The 17470-nt window shown below is 41.2% G+C and overlaps 1 protein-coding gene and 1 long non-coding RNA gene across 5 annotated transcripts in view; both read right to left on the reverse strand.

Annotated features, from left to right (window-relative positions):
• The window catches only part of LOC105495688 (uncharacterized), a 58510-nt gene extending 55988 nt beyond the window's left edge, over positions 1 to 2522 (reverse strand). Inside the window, exon 1 of the long non-coding RNA XR_011607053.1 lies at positions 2512 to 2522. This is a non-coding gene — a long non-coding RNA (uncharacterized lncRNA). The remainder of the gene's footprint in view (positions 1 to 2511) is intronic.
• Positions 2523 to 16257: 13735 nt separating this feature from the next.
• LOC105495690 (ubiquitin conjugating enzyme E2 V2) overlaps positions 16258 to 17470 on the reverse strand; it is a 55679-nt gene continuing 54466 nt past the window's right edge. For all 4 annotated transcript variants that reach the window (XM_071068285.1, XM_071068284.1, XM_071068286.1 and 1 more), the window contains one exon: positions 16258 to 17152. In XM_071068285.1, coding sequence (XP_070924386.1) covers positions 17006 to 17152 — 147 coding nt within the window. In that variant the 3' untranslated portion in view covers positions 16258 to 17005. The remainder of the gene's footprint in view (positions 17153 to 17470) is intronic.

The raw sequence follows: 17470 nt of genomic DNA on the forward strand, positions 1-17470 counted from the left end.
CAGCCGGGCACAGTGGCTCACACCTGTAATCCCAACACTTTGGGAGGCTGAGGCAGGTGGATCAGTTGAGGTCAGGAGTTTGACACCAGCCTGGCCAACATGGTGAAACCCTGTCTCTACTAAAAATACAAAAATTAGCTGGGCGTGGTAGCACATGCCTGTAATCCCAGCTACTTGGGAGGCTGAGGCAGGAAAATCACTCAAACCCAGGAGGCGGAGGTTGCAGCGAGCCGGCCAAGATTGTACCACTGCACTCCAGTTTGGATGACAGAGCCAGACTCCGTCTAAAAAAAAAAAAAAAAAAAAAAAAAAAAAAAAAAAAAAAAGGCCAGGTGCACGGTGGCTCACACCTGTAATCCCAGCACTTTGGGAGGCCGAGGCGGGCAGATCACCTGAGGTCAGGAGTTCAAGACCAGCCTGACCAACATGGAGAAACCTCGTCTCTACTAAAAATACAAAATTAGCCAAGTGTGGTGGCACATGCCTGTAATCCCAGCTACTTGGAGGTTGAGGCAGGAGAATCGCTTGAACCCAGGAGGCAGAGGTTATGGTGAGCTGAGATTGTGCCATTGCACTCCAGCCTGGGCGACAAGAGAGAAACTCCATCTCAAAAAATAAAATAAGATAAAATAAAAAGGCCAAGCGTGGTGGCTCACGCCCATAATCCCAGCACTTTGGGAGGCCAAGGCAGGTGGATCACTTGAGGTCAGGAGTTTGAGACCAGCCTGGCTAACATGGTGAAACCCTGTCTCTACTAAAATACAAAAATTAGCTAGGTGTGGTGGTGCATGCCTGTAACCCCAGCTACTTGGGAGGCTGAGGCAGGAGAATCGCTTGAACCCAGAAGGCAGAAGTTGCAATAAATCGAGATCATGCCACTGCACTCCAGCCTGGGCGACAGAGCAAGACTCTGTCTCAAAAAAAAAAAAAAAAAAAAAAATCAAATGAGCAAAGGAGTTGGACAGGATTTCTCCAAAGTTATACAAATAACCAATAAGCACAAGAAAAGATGTTCAGCAGCACTAGTAATTTAAAAAAACACTGTGAAACTCCGTCTCTACTAAAAATACAAAAAAATTAGTGGTGGCGGGCGCCTGTAGTCCCAGCTACTCAGGAGGCTGAGGCAGGAGAATGGCGCAAACCCAGGAGGTGGAGCTTGCAGTGAGCCGAGATCGCGCCACTGCACTCCAGCCCAGGTGACAGAGCGAGACTCCATCTCAAAAAAAACTAAAAATAAATACACAATGAAATACCACTTCACACCCACCAGGAAGGCTAGAATTTAAAAGACGAGCAATAACAAATGTTGGTGATGACAGGGAGAAATTGAAACTCTCATCCACTGCTGGTTAGGATGTAAAATGGTACAGCCACCTTGGAAAACATGCTAACAGTTCCTCAAATGGTGAAACAGCTTCTGTATGACTCAGCAATTCCACCCCTACCCAACAGAAATGAAAACGTCCACACAAAAACTTGTACACAAATGTTTATAGCAATATTATTTAAAATAGCCAAAAGGTGCAAACAGCCCAAATGTCCATCATTCTGGAATGTTCTGGAATTAGTGGTAATGGTTACACAATCTTGTGGCTATAACAAAAAACACTGAATTGTACAATTTAAAATGGCGCATTTTATAGTATGTAGTTTATATTTCAGATAAAAAACAAATAGAAATGAAAAACCCATGGAAACAGAGGCATGACAGAACCTCACCTCCCAGCCATTCCTGTCCTCCGAGCTCAGCACCACCAAGGTTAGAACTGAGTGGGCCTCATGGAATGGCAGGGCCACATTCCAGCACTGGCCAACATGACTTCAAGTCCAGTGACCACCCTGGGCACACAAGTCATTCATGCTTACAAGAGTAAAGAGCCCACTGGGGCCGGGTGCGGTGGCTCACACCTGTAATCCCAACACTTTGGGAGGCTGAGGCGGGTGGATCACCTGAGGTCAGGAGTTCAAGACCAGCCTGACCAACATAGCCAGGCATGGTGATGCATGCCTATAATAGCCCAGCTACTCAGGAGGCTGAGGCAGGAGAATTTCTTGAACCCAGGAGGCGGAGGTTGTGGTGAGCCAAGATTGCACCATTGCACTCCAGCCTGGGCAACAAGAGCCAAACTTTGTCTCAGAAAAAAAAAAAAAAAGAAAAGAAAAAAAGAAAAAAAAAAGCCCACTGGGCAGTGTTTCATATGAAGTTAACTCAAAGGTGGACTGGCTTCCTCTACATGCTCTACCTCCGCATGTCCAGGGTGCATCTGACACATCCAAAGGGGACCTGTCTACCCCCTACTTGGTTACCTTGGAGACTGAAAGGTCTATATTTCTGGTGGGCTGCACCAACCAGCAGGGCATGTGCCAATACATGGGCTCCAGTAAGCACTTGATAAAGACTGACTGAAGCATGAATAAATTACACCATGAACAACACTTCCAGATTCCATCTGCAGCTTGCATTAGGACAGAAAAGCAAGGCAAACAATCATAAACCTACTCATAGCTCACATGATCATGGAAAAGGCAGGCATGGAGCTGGGCTTCAGAAATCACAGGAGCCAGCCCTGAATCACAGCACCTTCCCCTCTCTCCAACCTCACGTCTGTCTCTGTGGGCCAGCTTGTCCTCTCAGACTGCTTTCACCCTCACATGGGGAATTATGGCCCCCAGCATCCCCTCTCTCCCATATCATACACATCTGCCCTCAGGGGGCACTAATCAACGTCCACCTCTCAGATGAAAGCAAAGAGGCCAGCAATGGGTATCTCCCACACTGCTTTGCAAACTGTTTTTCAAATTATACAGAACTCATGAAAATTTCATTCCAGGCTACAACATAAATATTTAGAACCTGAGCTGACAAAAAATGTTCTGAGTCATCGTGGGGGATTATTTGTACCTTTACTGTTTGCCTAGAGAAAACGATTCCAAAAAGCAGTACATCTGTTGACAAAAAGAGGCATACTTCTCAGTGATGAAAATATTTTCAACACAAAGGCTGCTCGTGATGAAACTATTCCATCTTTGGTTCTGGCAGGATCCACCTATAACATAGCTGATCCTTGACAAGTAGCTGACTTCTTCCTGGCCCAGGGAACACATCTTGAAACTCAGTGGTAACCAAATAGTTAGAGCCACCATTCAATGAGAAATATTCTCAAAAGAAATTATTTCGGCCGGGCGTGGTGGCTCACGCCTGTAAGCACTTTGGGAGGCTGAGGTGGGAGGATCACCTGAGGTCAGGAGTTCGTGACCAGTCTGACCAACGTGGAGAAACCCAGTCCCTACTAAAAATAGAAAATTAGCCAGGAGTGGCTGGGCGTGGTGTGGGCTTTTGTGTGTTCATATACACACAAAAGCTCTGAAGTTTGAAGTAGTTGAAACTCAGCTTGAGAATATGTTTCTTTACATCTTAAAGGAAAAAAAAAATTATTTCTATGGTAGAGATCTTGGAAAGCTCCCTACCTAGCCCCAAGGTAGATCGCTAGGAGGTAGATATGCAGGGGCAGAGCCCAGCAGGGATTCAGCCTGGGTTTGAGTGAGCTGACTCAGGTTTCTCTAATGCTGGTGGGAGGGATGGCATTTGAACTCGGAGTCTAAAAGGCTTCCCCCCATCCCTCACAAGCCAGGCCAGAGGATGAGCCCTGGTGTGATGCCATAATTCTTACTCATGTCTAAAAGAAAGTATGCATTTTATCACTGTGGCCTTTTAAATCAAGAATACAGTGCTTTATGTGTGGTAGACATCCGGGTATCTGTCGCTGAGTTCTGGGGTGTGGTTTCCATGGGCAGAAGGATATTCCTAGTAAAACTGTGGCCAGTGTAGTTTTGTTGTTTCCATTATCTTCTCCCAGCCCATGGTTGGGAAAGAATCATGAGTTTTTTAAAACACTGATGTCCTTGTGTTAAACTATGCTTCAACCCTCCTCCACTAGCACAAGTCTTCAATAAAATTGGCCAAACCCAAAAAGCTGATATCACTTACAGGATATGAGCTTTCATTAGTGGATTAAGGGATCAGAGTCCTGTCCAATTGGGTGGGGAGGGAAAGGTGTGAGTAGCAATCACAGGAGGCAAGATTCAGAACAGAGATCCAAGGTTTCAACAGATGCAGGATCCTGGAAACAACGATGACCCTGTGAGTGGTCACTGCTCCATGATTTAAAGGATAATTAGGGGAAGTGTGCCATTCACAGTACACAGGCTACAGGCTCAGCTGCTCTGTTCAATATTAAAACATGGGAGAACCCAAATAGACTGCAGAACTAAGAGCTATTCCAGGAGTTTACACTTGGCTTACAGGATTTTCTTCTTCTTGTTGTTAATTCTTTAAAATAAGTAGCTGGTGAAGGTAGGGGGAGGGAGAGTATAGGGATAGATTTGCTCATGGATACAAAATTACAGCTAGATAGGAGGCATGAGTTCCAGTGCTCTATATGACTATAGGATGACTATATAATAACAATGATATATCATATAGGCCAGGCACAGTGTCTCATGCCTATAATCCCAGCCCTTTGGGAGGCCAAGGCAGATGGATTACCTGAAGTCAGGAGTTCGAGACCAGCCTGGCCAACATGGTGAAACCCTGTCTCTACTAAAAATACAAAAATTAGCTGGGCGTGGTGGCAGGTGCCTGTAATCCCAGCTACTCCGGAGGCTGAGGCAGGAGAATCGCTTGAACCCAAGAGGCAGAGGTTGCAGTGAGCCGAGATCGTGCCGTTGCACTCCAGCCTGGGGGACAAGAGCAAGACGTTGTCTAAAAAAAAAAAAAGAAAAAAAACAGAAAGAAAGAAAGAGAGAAAGAGAGGAAGGAGAGGAAAGAGAGGAAAGGAAGGAAAGGAAATTAGCCAGGCGTGATGGCGCATGCCTGTAATCCCAAACTACTTGGGAGGCTGAGGTGGGAAAATTGCTTGAACCCAGGAGGCGGAGGTTACAGTGAGCCAAGATCACGCCATTGCACTCCAGCCTGGGCAACAAGAGTGAAATTCTGTCTCAGAATAAAAAAAGAAAAGAAAAGAAAAGAAATTATCTCAAAATTAGAGAAAAGTCATATTCTACCCAAAGTGCTACCAGAGGCCGTAGGTAAATAACATAATCTCAGAAGAATGTTTGTAGTGCTTAGAACACATTACAAGGCTTTCTACCTCACAAATTGACAAATATCTACTATCTATTTGTATCTATCTGTCACGTATCTATTGGCCCTGGTCATTTAAAAATTTTTCAGGAGTATATACTGAGTTAAAGCCCCCCCACAGTTCTGCCGTGCTGAGACCTGAGCAAGGGGCTGCACTCTTCCACTGTACACTGGCGTTTCTACCTCACCCTACAGCTTATTTCTGCCCGCCCTGACCCTCACACCCAGGTGCTCTGCCGGCAGCAGGCAGGGTGGCTAGTGCTGGCGAGCATGGCACACACACCATGACAAACACTTTGTGACTTCCATCTCATTATTTGCCTTAATCAATACAGCTTGAGGGAGAGACAAATAAGCATGACCTGCAATTTTTTAGTTGAAAAGGTAACATTTAAACTTGGCCTTAACAGATGGAAGGACACTTTTGGGATATAAAACCTACCTACTATGTTTTTCCCTGAAATAAATTTCATTCGTTCTGCAACAGGAAGCAGTCATGTGCCTGGAACAGGGATGAGGAGGAGAAGCTTCCCAGGCCTGGGGAAAGGGCAAGCGTGCCCGGAGATGAAGGTTAGAATCTGTGAGGTGGCACCAGGAAATGCCCACCAGGTGAAGGGCCCTGCAAATACAGCCCACAAGACTCAGTGCTGCAGGTGCGCACCCACAGGTCATCTACAAAGTGCCCAAGCTCAGCAAGGGGATGTGCCAGAGACATCATAAAGATTATTGTACACACAGCCCAGATGGGAACATTTAAAAGGAAACTGATTTTCGTGATGTGGCAATGTTAAAATTTAAATATTTGCGGTGAAATTGCCCTCTATGCCTATCCCTGCACACACACAAATATACCAAATACACAGGCTCTGAGAGTCATAAGGTCTCAAGTCAAAAGTATGGGGCCAGAGAGGAAGTTCCAGCAGAGGGCCATGAAAAGTGAGTGGGCAGGGAGTTAGGGAGACAAAACCAAAACAGCCAAGGACACCATGGTGAGACCGTGCTTGCTCCTCTGTAAAGAGAATTTAAGTATATGCACCCCAAACATGGTCTGCATTTCCTACTCCACGGATGCCCGCCAGACACACATCCATTAAGCCTCCTCCCAAACTACTGTTTATTAAGCCCTTTGCTCCTCAAAGTGTGGTTTACCAACCAGTGGCCATCATGAGAAGCCTGTAAGAAACAGAACCTCAGGTCCCACCATAGACCTACTGAATTAGAATCTGCACTTTAACAAACCCTCAAGAATGCCATTAAAATCTGAGAAGCACTGGTCTATACCAAAATGATGTCCTTTCGAAAGACAGACTGTACACTACATGTGAATAAAACTACACTTCTGTGTGTCTCCCATAGGACCAGCAAGGTTCCATACACCGTAAAGCATTCTATGCTCTTAGAATACACAGTGTAGGCCAGGCACAGTGGCTCATGCCTTATACCCAGCACTTTGGGAGGCCAAGAAAGGAGGATCACTTGAGCTTGGGAGTTCAAGACCAAACTGGGCAACATGGCAAGACTCCATCTCCACAAAACCCACAAAACTTAGCTGGGTACAGTGGCTCATGCCAGTAATCCCAGCACTTTGGGAGGCCAAGAAAGGCAGATCACTTGAGTTCAGGAGTTCAAGACCAACCTAAGCAGCATGGCAAGACCCCATCTCTACAAGAAATGCAAAAATTATCCGGGCACAGTGGCTCATGCCTGTAATCCCAGCACTTTAGGAGGCCAAGGCAGGCGATTATTTGAGCTCAGGAGTTGGACACCAGCCTGGGCGACATGCTGAAACCCTGTCTCTACAAAAAATGCAAAAGTTAGCTGATCGTGGTGGCCTGTGCCTGTAGTCATAGCTATTCAGGAAGCTGAGGTGGGAGGATCACTTGAGCCCAGGTGGCAGAGATTGCAGTGAGTTGAGATACCGCCACTGCACTCCAGCCTGAGTGACACAGTGAGATCCTGTCTCAAAACACACATACACACCACACACATAGATTAAATGACTGAGAAATTAAGTTAGCACCAAAGGTGTCTAAGAAATTGACTACTCCAGTTTCCATTTTGTCAAGACTAAACTATTCGCGAGAATGTGTGGGCTGTCCAGAGTCTAAGAGGTAAAGCTCAGTATCACTGATCATTAGAGAAATGCAAGTCAAAACCACAATGAGATACCATTTCACACCAATCAGAATGGCTATTATTACAAAGCCAAAAAAACAACAGATGCTGGCGAGGTTGTGGAGAAAGGGGAACACTTATACACTGTTGCTGCGAGTGTGAATTAGTTCAACCATTGTAAAAAGTAGTATGATTCCTCAAAGAGGTAAAAGCAAAACTGCCATTTGACCCAGCAATCCCATTACTGGGTATATACCCAGAGGAATATAAATCATTCTACCTTAAAGACACATGCATGCAAATGTTCACTGCAACACTGTTCACAACAGCAGACATGGAATCAACCTATACGCCCACCAATGACAGACTGGATAAAAGAAAATGTGGTACATATATACCGTAGAATACTATGCAGCCATCAAAAAAGATGAGATCATGTCTTTTGCAGGAACATAAATGGAGCTGGAGGCTATCATTCTTAGCAAACTAACAGGAATAGAATACCAAATACAACATATTCTCACTTATAAACTGGGGCTAAATAAGAACTTGTGAACACAAAGAAGGAAACAACAGACACTGGGGTCTAGACTAGGTGGGATGGTGGGAGGAGGGAGAGGAGCAGAAAAGATAACAATTGGATGCCAGGCTTAATACCTTGGTGATGAAATAGTATGTACAACAAAACTCTATGACACGTTTACTTACGTAACAAACCATCACATGTGCCCCCAAACCTAAAAGTGTAAAAAGATTTTTTTTTTTTTTTGAGACAGGGTCTCACTTTGTCACCCAGTCTGGAGTCCAGTTGTGCGATCACAGCTCACTGCAGCCTTGCTAACCTCCTGGGCTCAAGTGATCCTTCTACCCCAGCTTCCCAAGTAGCTGGGATATGCCCAGCTATTTTGTATTTTGTGTAAAGACAGGGTTTCACCATGTTGCCCAGGCTGGTCTCAAACTCCTGGGCTCAAGTGATCCACCCACCTCGGCCTCTCAAAGTGCTGGGATTGTACAGGCGTGAGCCACTGCGCCCAACCAACAATATAACTTTTTTTTTTTTTTTTTTTTTGAGATGGAGTCTTGCTCTGTCGCCCAGGCTGGAGTGCAGTAGCACCTGGCCTGCCAGGTTCAAGCGATTCTCCTGTCTCAGCCTCCCAAGTAGCGGGGATTACAGGCACACGCCGCCATGCCCGACTAGTTTTTTGTATTTCAGTAAAGATGGGGTTTCACCATGTTGCCTAGACTGGTCTCAAACCCCTGAGCTCAAGCAATTCACCTGCCTCGGCCTCCCAAAGTGCTAGGATTACAGGCGTGAGCCACCGCGCAGGGTTTAACTTTTTTTTTTTCCTGAGTCAGAGTCTCACTCTGTTGCTGGGGCTGGAGCGCAGTGGCGCAATCTCGGCTCACTGCAAGCTCCGCCTCCTGGGTTCACGCCATTCTCCTCCCTCAGCCTCCCGAATAGCTGGGACTACAGGCGCCCGCCACGACGCCCGGCTAATTTTTTGTTGTTGTTGTTATGTTTTTAGTAGAGACGGGGTTTCACCGTGTTAGCCAGGATGGTCTCGATCTCCTGACCTCGTGATCTGCCCACCTCAGCCTCCCACAGTGCTGAGATTACAGGTGTGAGCCACCGCACCCGGCCTCGGCTAATCTCTTTAACAGTTACCAAACACCAGGATAAGGAGTAAACTCGTTATATGTAGGTGTAGTTTATATTCTCCTTAAAAGACAAGCTATTAATAACACTTGTTGTAGCGCTTTTCAACAACCTCAGAAATCTAGTCCTGGCTGGGCATTGTGGTTCACACCTGCAGTCCCAGCTCTTTGGGAGACCGAGAAGGGAGGTTGACTTGAGCCCAGCAGTTCCAGACCAGCTTGGGCAAGAAGACAAAACCCCGTCTCTATTAAAAATACACAAAATTAGCTGGGCGTGGTGGGGCACACCTGTAGTCTCAGCTACTCAGGAGACTGAGACACGATAATCGCTTGAACCCAGGAGGCAGAGGCTACAGTGAGCTGAGATGGTGCCACTGCACTCTAGTCTGGGTGACACAGCAAGACTCCATCTTAAATAAATAAATAAAGAGCCTATCTCTTAAGTTCCACCACATTGTACATGTGAGAAAAGAGGCTATGTATCTTCAGCATCTAACAGTGCCTGCCCAAAGGCAAGAATAAGACAAAAGCCCTAGTCTCAAGATTTGCTGGAAGCACCACCCACTGATGCTTATTAAAAGTAGAAATCGACTTTCACAATTCATATTACTTCACTATGATTATATTCACAAGTGACTAGTGGAAAAAGGTAAGCTTAAAATGTAATCTCCCTTTCCTAATTAATCAAGTTACTTTACATAGGTTGCATATATGAAGAATTGAGTTTTCTATTATAATGTAGTTAAACCATGGACTTTTCAACCCAAGCTTTGTGAACCTGGCTTTCCATTACCAGTAAGTTACCTCTTTCCAACGGACCTCATCTTAATGGCCTGCTGCTGGTACCAAAGCAATTGTGCCCAACCTGGGATGCATCCACCAGGGCCCCTGCGGCAAGACGTGTGGGGGCATCCTCTCAGCAGTGTGGGGGCATCAAGAAGCCTATCACAAACATCCAAAAGCCTATCTGTTCACCTTTGACCATGGGCAGAAATTAACTGAATTCAGAATGCACAAATGCCTTAATGGCGTCCCATATGACCTCTTTCAAAAAACCAACCCATTCTTTACATAGAAGTACAGGCTTGATGCAAATGTATATTTTATTTTATTATTATTTTTTGAGATGGAGTCTCATTCTGTCGCCAAGCTGGAGTACAGTGGCATGATCTCAGCTCACTGCAATATCAGCCTCCCGAGTAGCTGGGACTACAGGCATACGTCACCACGCCCAGCTAATTTTTGTATTTTTAGCAGAGATGGAGTTTCACCATGTTGGCCAGAATGGTCTCAATCTCTGTACCTCATGATCTGCCTGTCTCGGCCTCCCAAAGTGCTGGGATTACAGACATCAGCCACCGTGCCCGGCCACAAATGCAAATTTTAACATAGACTAAGCGTTCTTAGATTAATAACATTAAGAAATATTACCATTTATTGATCACTCTGCATCAGACTGTGATTAAACCTATTCATGTTATTTCATTACACGACAACTCAGAGGCAAGCACAGCCTTTACAGAATAAACTAAAGGTTACGGGGCTAACTGCCTACCGTCACAGGGCAGAGGGCAAAATAGGTGTTTTCCCTAGGATTTGCAGTAGATTCCTCTGGACTGCTTTTCATTTATCCATATTACTATCCAGTACCAATTAGAACATTGTGATAATTGCTTCATTTATCCATATTACTATACAGTTAAGCTGAGAACATTATGCTAATGGCTTCATTTTGCATATTACTATCCAGTTCAGTTTAGAATATCATGCCAATGGCTTCACTTATCCATATTACTATCCAGTTCAGCTTAGAATATGATGCTAATGGGTAGTTAGACTCTACCAGATAGGAGGTGCCAGATGAGGGACCAGCAGACTTGATCATCATCTCTGTTACGAAGAGTTGACAATAATGTACATATATTTACCTATGAACTCAATATTATCATCTACATACAAGTACCAAGTAGCCTTTTATAAGGACTTCATATAGGGAGGGTTTAATAACAAGCATGCCAACATGTTCGATAAACAGAACTCAATAAAATTTTCATTTCATAAAAAACTACCTAGTTTTTAGCAATAAAGCTTTTTTTTTTTTTTTTTTTTTTTGAGATGGAGTCTTGCTCTGCTGCCCAAGCTGGAATGCTGTGGCATGATCTCAGCTCACTGCAACCTCCGCCTCCCAGGTTCAAGTGATTCTCATGCCTCAGCCTCCCAAGTAGCTGGGACCGCAGGCACACACCTCCATGCTCGGTTAATTTTTTTATTTTTAGTAGAGACAGGATTTTACCATGTTGGCCAGGCTGGTTTCGAACTCCTGACTTCAGGTGATCTGGCTGCCTCAGCCTCCCAAAGTGCTGGGATTACAGGTGTAAGCCACTCCGCCGGGCCCACTTTATAATTTTAAAAGATCTTGCAGTTTTGTTACAGGTCTAAAGAAGAAGAAAAAAAAAAATCTAAGAGCCTAAGTTCAAACAATGTATGCATTAAACAATAGTTTAATAAAAATAATTCAAGACAACACTAAGTCCACAAGAATTTTCCTTCTCAAAGGGATCCATATGTTACTAAAATTTAAAAACCGATGCAATTAATTTACTCTTCTTGTGAACTCAATTATTTTCACTTGAGTATTAGGATAACTGAAAATGTGCCCATCATACCCACTTTGAATTTGTCTGAATAATCATTGCAATTATCCAGATTTTTTTACATTATAGCAACAAAAAGATAATTTATAATAATGGATGGAATCAGAACATTTGAGCACCATTACTTAAGTGGCTAATGTGGCTTGATAAGGAATGAAACAATATCTTTATCTTTATCAATTATCAACTGTGGAAAAAATCTGTTCAAGTTAAAGGCTGATAAGCCTCAAAGGCTATCAAATGTAATAAAGCATTTGCAAGTATCATGTTTATTAATTATAAATGAATGAAAGTCTTTAAATGAAAAAACAGGATATTCAGTATTAAAACTAATTTTACTACATTTTAATATGAGGATGTCCTGTTAAAATCTCATTTCATGATAATGTGAATTTTTGATATTACCTTGTAATCTATTATTAAAAGGGGGGAAAAAAACTGAGCTGGGCAAGGTAACTCATGCCTGCAATCCCAGCACTTTGGGAGCATGGCTCGAGGCCAGGAGTTTGACACCAGTCTGGACAACATAGCGAGACCGCCGCTACAAAAAAATTTTTAAAAATTAGCCGAGTGTGGTGGTGTGTGCCTGTGGTTTAGCTGCTCGGGAGGCTGAGGCAGGCAGGAGGACTGCTTGTTTAAAAAACAAAACCAAAAAAAAAAAAGCCTCCTTGTAATCTTTGAACAGTGTTTTTCTTTCATTACTCAACTACTGTACTGAACAAGCAATGCAAAGTATTCACTACAGATAAGGTCAACAATTTGCTTTTCTATTTACCACAGGTTTCTTTTGACTATTGGTTTCTTAGTGCCAACTAATAACAACAACTCTGGTTTTGTATAATCTTTTAACTGCCAAAATTTCTAGATAAAGTAGCTGCTCACTACTGACGAGGACAAGATAAAAGAATTCACACATTGAGTCTATATATTTGGCAACAAATGGATCACTGCACAACACTTATATGGCATTTGGTCAGTTAAACACTGGAGAAAGGATAATCCCTGGAATCTTCATAAGAAAACAAGATCTATCAGCCTTTATCATTTATTTCACAAATTAACCTGAAACAAAAACTTTGAGATGGTTGTATAGACTACACAGAAATATGAGATGCCAGCCAGGGGTGGTGGCTCATGCCTGTAATCCCAGCATTTGGAAGGCTAAGGCAGGAAGATCACTTGAGGCCAAGAGTTTCAGACCAGCCTATACAACATAGTGAGATCCTGTCTCTACCAAAAACAAAAACAACAACAACAACAACAACAAAACCCAGACATGGTGGTGTGCACCTGTATGTAGTCCCAGCTACTAAGGAAGCTGAGGCGGGAGGCGGGAGGACCACTGGAGCCTAGGGTATCAAGGCTAAAGTAAATCATGATTGCACTAACGCACTCCAGCCTGGGTGACAGAGCGAGACCCTGTCTCTAAAAACAAATAAAAAAAAATTTAATTTTAAACATGAGATGGAGCAGATTCTTAGGAATTTTTTAGATGAAAAGATCCTACTAAGGATATAAACACCACAGTAACTTCCTCGTATCCAATGATTTTTTTCAGTCATGTAACTCACTCCTTGAGTTTGCACAACTCCTTTATTGCAACAAAATGGACTTTAACTTGTCACTTATTTCCTATATCATTAAATACCTTCATTAATTTTCTCTTCAGAAAATACTTATTATGTATCTTTATTTTCAACACTCCACAATACTTTTTAAATAAACATTTTAAGTACGAACTATGGTAAGATTTCATCATTCTATAAGGCATATTATTTAAGAGGTATTCCTTCCTATGCAGTAAACTCAGTATCAGGTAAAAATTAACTGCTAATGTTCCTATCAACAATTCATCCATTCCTTTTTATGACACTTTTATCTTGTATAGAAAAAAATACACTTTTCCCAAACCTTGAGTTGAATTTTGTGTGTGCGTGACAATAATTAAAAGCCAGTCAAGTTGGTACTAGAAAATTATTTTGATACTTATCAGAAAAGTAAAAGCAGTGCCTTTCAATCCATCCCAGCAATAAATGATACCATGACATTACACATACAGATGCCTAAAAAGCATACTATAAAAGGAAAATTCCTGAAATGCCTCCAAAATCCTATTATGCATATTAGACTTTATCATCAATACTTATATTCCTCAAAATGTACCTAATACAGTCACATGCTCATTAAAAGAGTTGATACAGTTTTGATGGCAGGCTACAGTTCACTGCTGTCTTTCCATGATGCATCAGCAGAACCTAAGCCACACACACCAAACCTATTAAGAAAAAAGCATTCATAATTCCCAGCTGTGTCCTCTACATTTTCAAAACAATATTAATTTCACATGTATTTATCAATATTATATATTTAGTGGGGATTAACATTAAAATCAACATATTGTTCTTAAGTAATCCAGACTAATAAACCATGAGTCAAACAAATCTACTCTGCGAAAACCTCAAATCACTAAGTGTGATAAATTATTTTAATAACATAAAACTATAAATTTTCTCTATTTTTATATCCAAGACTAAATACCGTTGACTATCCTTCAAAATATGTTCCAAAATCCTGTAGTTACACATAAATCCACAACAAAAGACATTACTCTAGAATGCTAGAAAAAATATTTTTTAAAATTATCAATTCTTAAAATTGGTTAAGTAATTAAAACCATCAAATCATAACACTGACCTAACAGGACAAGACGTTTCTTTTGGTAATCTTTATTAATATATGATCACCCTCAAGGGTCTCACTTGCTAGCCTTTTAAACAAATTTCTAAGGCAATTTTACAGTTCATTTAAAAGGTAATACCACACACTCCTACAACCTTAGCCACTTTACAAAACAAAGGAAAAATTTCTTCCAAATGTTACTATAATTAAGAGCTTTTCTATATTAATTCCTCTTACAGTCTCCCAGTGTGTCTTAGATTGCCAAATACATCTTGATTGTGACATGCAAAATGGATTCAGCTTTAGAAATGGGTTAAATGGCATGCAAATGTCTGCAGAGATCCATAATCTCACAACCAAGAGGGGAAATGAACATTATAGGGCTGACTCTGACAACATGTACTTGGCAGGAGAAGGGGGCGGGGGTTGGCAACTTCACAATCATAGATTTGGGGGAAGGAAAGAGGACAAGAGACTGAGGTACCCAGACCCTCATCCTGCCGACAGCATTCAAGTAGTTACTAGCTTCCATGTATAATAAGACACATTTTCGAAATGGAAAGGAGGTTATCAGAGAGATGGATTCAGATTATCAGTTACCATTAGACTACAGTGTCAGTTCATTCAATTTAATCTTCTTTAACCATTAAAAATTTTTAAAGACTATATTTCAAGGTAATAGTTCATTTCAAATTTAACAAATTATACATGCACTAATTTGTATGTATGTGTATGTTCTCTATGTATCATCTTAAAGCATTTTAAGTATTTTTGGTAAATAAAATGGAACAGCCATGTTGAAATTAATGTTTACATAAACTCAGTGACTTTAATGTACTATTGGCCAAGAAAAGGTAGCTCAAAGCTTTAACTTTATATGAGCTTGATAAAAGCCTTTCAGGGCATGTTTGAGAAATGTGCCCTACTATAAAAGTAACTATTTTAATATACAGCCAAGGTCAATTATTAATATATATTTTTTTGAGACGGAGTCTTGCTCTGTTGCCTAGGCTGGAGAAGTGGTGTGATCTCGGCTCACTGCAACCTCTGTCTGCCAGGTTCAAGCAATTCTCCTGCCCAGCCTCCCGAGTAGCTAGGACTACAAGTGCCCGCCACCACACCTGGCTAATTTTTTGTATTTTTAGTGGAGACGGGGTTCCATCATGTTGGCCAGGCTGGTCTCAAGCTCCTGACCTCAAGTGATCTGCCTGTCTCAGCCTCCCAAAGTGCTGGCATTAGAGGCATGAGTCACCACATGGCCAATACTTTACTTTATAAGCAAACTTTGAACATCTAATTTAATATTTGATAAGGTTTTGGTTTGCCTATATATACCGGGGTAAAGTATGAGACAAATTATTAAGCTTGACAAAATAAAAGGAGACTTTACCTGACCACTTTTCTATATTCTTCAGTGAATTCATCAAACAGCATTTTCAACAAAGCTTTGTATCCAGTACTTTGAAGTGAAATAGTGACCTAACGCCTCATGTCACTTTGGTAAAAGCAGAACATAAATGAATTTTCAACTTCAGAGTTCATATTTGTCAGAGTAGAGAACAGTGGAATGAATAAAGTTATCCTTGTTAGTATTAAAAGCCCTAACTGGAAGATAAAAGTCTCCAATTAGTTCACCCTATTTATTAACCAAAAGCTTCACAGAAAAACAACTAAAAAAGATGTTATAATTTTAAAAATCGGATATGTATTTGGATAATTTGCAACCTATAATCCTAAAAGAATTGCTAGACTGCAAAGATCTTTTTAATAATATTATTTCTGGTGAAATCAAACTCAAAATACAATACCTAGGACTCCTCCTTGTCCAAAGAAGAAATTAAACTAGGTAATTTCTTTTCTGAAATAGTCTGCACATTATAATTCACAAGAAGTACACAAAATAGGGTAAATAAAAGTGTGTATACAGGAAAAGCTACATAATTCCAATTTTTGCTTCCCTAGCATGGTACTGTACATATACTACATCAACATAATAGAAATGGCACAGTCTCTGAGGACACGTTCCACATTTTATTTACATTTTAAGACTAACTTTAATCTCCAAATCACATATCCATACACCTATTTCCGTTTTGTTGACTTCACTTAAACTTAAATGCATGGTTAAACAAAGACTGTAAACAAATATTTACCATGTCTGTTACATGTAACACACAAGAACAGCTTTTAACAGAAATTCATCAACTTCCCCCAACATTTTTTATTATAAATACAGGTATCAAAACAATCCTGAACATATTTTTGATACTACTAGTAGTCAGCACCCACACCGCTTCAAAAATTAACACATCTGTGACAATATTCGTTGTACCTGCTACTTTTTAAACAATTTCAACTGCAGCTCTCTTTCACTAAGCAAGATGGGTAAAGCATGCCATTTCTGTTTTCTTTCTTGAGATTTTCACTTTTTAGAAACACACATGCTTCCACTGCCATCTGACACTTCTCCACACGCTTTCATCTTGTAAACCTGAATTCTACTTTGAGTACTCCAGGTTTATGTTTAAATGACAGTGCCTTAACAAGAGAAAAAAAATTGTGCTGCATTTTTCCTCCTGTTACCTGAAAACATAATGGGTGTACATGTATTAAATATATTCTTACAAATGTCCAGGTCATGTTTACCAGCTGGAATTCTTTTACTTAATGTGTGGGTATTTTTCATTGTGATATTTAATCAAGACATTAACATGAGTAGAAGGTTGTTGATTTAAGACAAGTTTGAGATCCACTAAAATTAATTGTTGTATGTTTGTCCTTCTGGTGGCTGTGGAAGCTTCATATTTTCTTTGGACATCATTAGACGTCTTAGCTCTTGAAGTACAACTTTAATGCTATATGAATTTTGCCATTTTGCTAACACTGGTATGCTCCGGGCATCCACCTGAAAGGGGAGGAAAGAGTACAGTTAACTAGCAAGTTTAAAGTACTATGGCATCAATTTGTTAAGTGTATTTTAATAAGAATGATTTTGAAAATTCATAGCTTGCCTCTATTTTCACAAAACATACACTATGAAATTACTAATACCATAATTAGTATATTTTATCATAATTAGTGTAATATCTTGGGAAAATATAAAGATATAAAACATATAGTGAACTTTGGTCATCAGAAATAAATGTTATATTAAATAACTACTTTGTAAATAAATTTACCAATTCCTTCTTAATGGAGTAAGGTCAAAAAGTTCCTCTCCATT

Source organism: Macaca nemestrina, chromosome 8 (assembly GCF_043159975.1).
Source record: "Macaca nemestrina isolate mMacNem1 chromosome 8, mMacNem.hap1, whole genome shotgun sequence".
NCBI classification, from domain to species: Eukaryota; Metazoa; Chordata; class Mammalia; order Primates; family Cercopithecidae; genus Macaca; species Macaca nemestrina.